The 613-nt window shown below is 29.0% G+C and overlaps 1 protein-coding gene across 1 annotated transcript; it reads right to left on the bottom strand.

The window, feature by feature from the left end:
* Positions 1-42: 42 nt before the first annotated feature.
* Positions 43-592, bottom strand: LOC105460708. The gene is made up of 2 exons (XM_011707210.1): positions 429-592; positions 43-345 (listed from the first exon to the last, which is right to left on the bottom strand). Exons 1-2 carry the CDS (start codon positions 576-578, stop codon positions 148-150), a joined length of 348 nt encoding a protein of 115 aa, XP_011705512.1. The 5' UTR covers positions 579-592; the 3' UTR covers positions 43-147.
* Between the last annotated feature and the right edge of the window lie 21 nt (positions 593-613).

The following is a 613-nucleotide window of genomic DNA, read 5'->3' as shown; positions in this document are numbered from 1 at the left end:
TATGTTATATAGCTCAATGACAATACCGATACAAGTGAATATATAATAACGGATACAATACGGATAAAATATCGAGTGTTTTTAAGAGACATAAAATCAAGCAAATAGGAAGAATAAAATTAAAATTATAGAAAGCGTCTTCTAAACTTAACAAAACCAAACAACATAAAAACATACAAAACCTTGTACAAGATCCCAAATTTTTAGCGCTTCAAATTTGCATTTATTTCCTCGACCTTGAAAACTAAAGGTTTGAGCTAAAGTGTTAGTCATAATTTTTGATAAAATTTTTCTTACTGATGAATCAAGACTACCAGGATCAACATACTTCGCAAAATATATAGACTGAAAAAAAAACAAAAAGAAACAAGATAAGACACAAGTTAACACAACAAACTTATAAAATAATATTGTAAAGACAAACTTACTGCTGCAGATAAATTGCCATCATCTTTCAAGAAATTCTCAAGAGAATTCAGTTGTGCTTCAGTGTCTACTGGAAGTGATGGAAAATTGGATGGTCTCTTAATGACCTTTTCACCAGGCAATAGAAAACGATTAAGTTTTTCTTGGTTCATTAAACATATGTCCATTTTACTATTTAAAATGCTAA

The sequence above is a fragment of the Wasmannia auropunctata genome, unplaced genomic scaffold (genome assembly GCF_000956235.1).
Source record: "Wasmannia auropunctata unplaced genomic scaffold, wasmannia.A_1.0 LD317078.1, whole genome shotgun sequence".
In the NCBI taxonomy this organism is placed as follows: Eukaryota; Metazoa; Arthropoda; class Insecta; order Hymenoptera; family Formicidae; genus Wasmannia; species Wasmannia auropunctata.
Note: the sequence above shows the minus strand (reverse complement) of the source record. Positions and strands in the feature narration are given on the sequence as shown.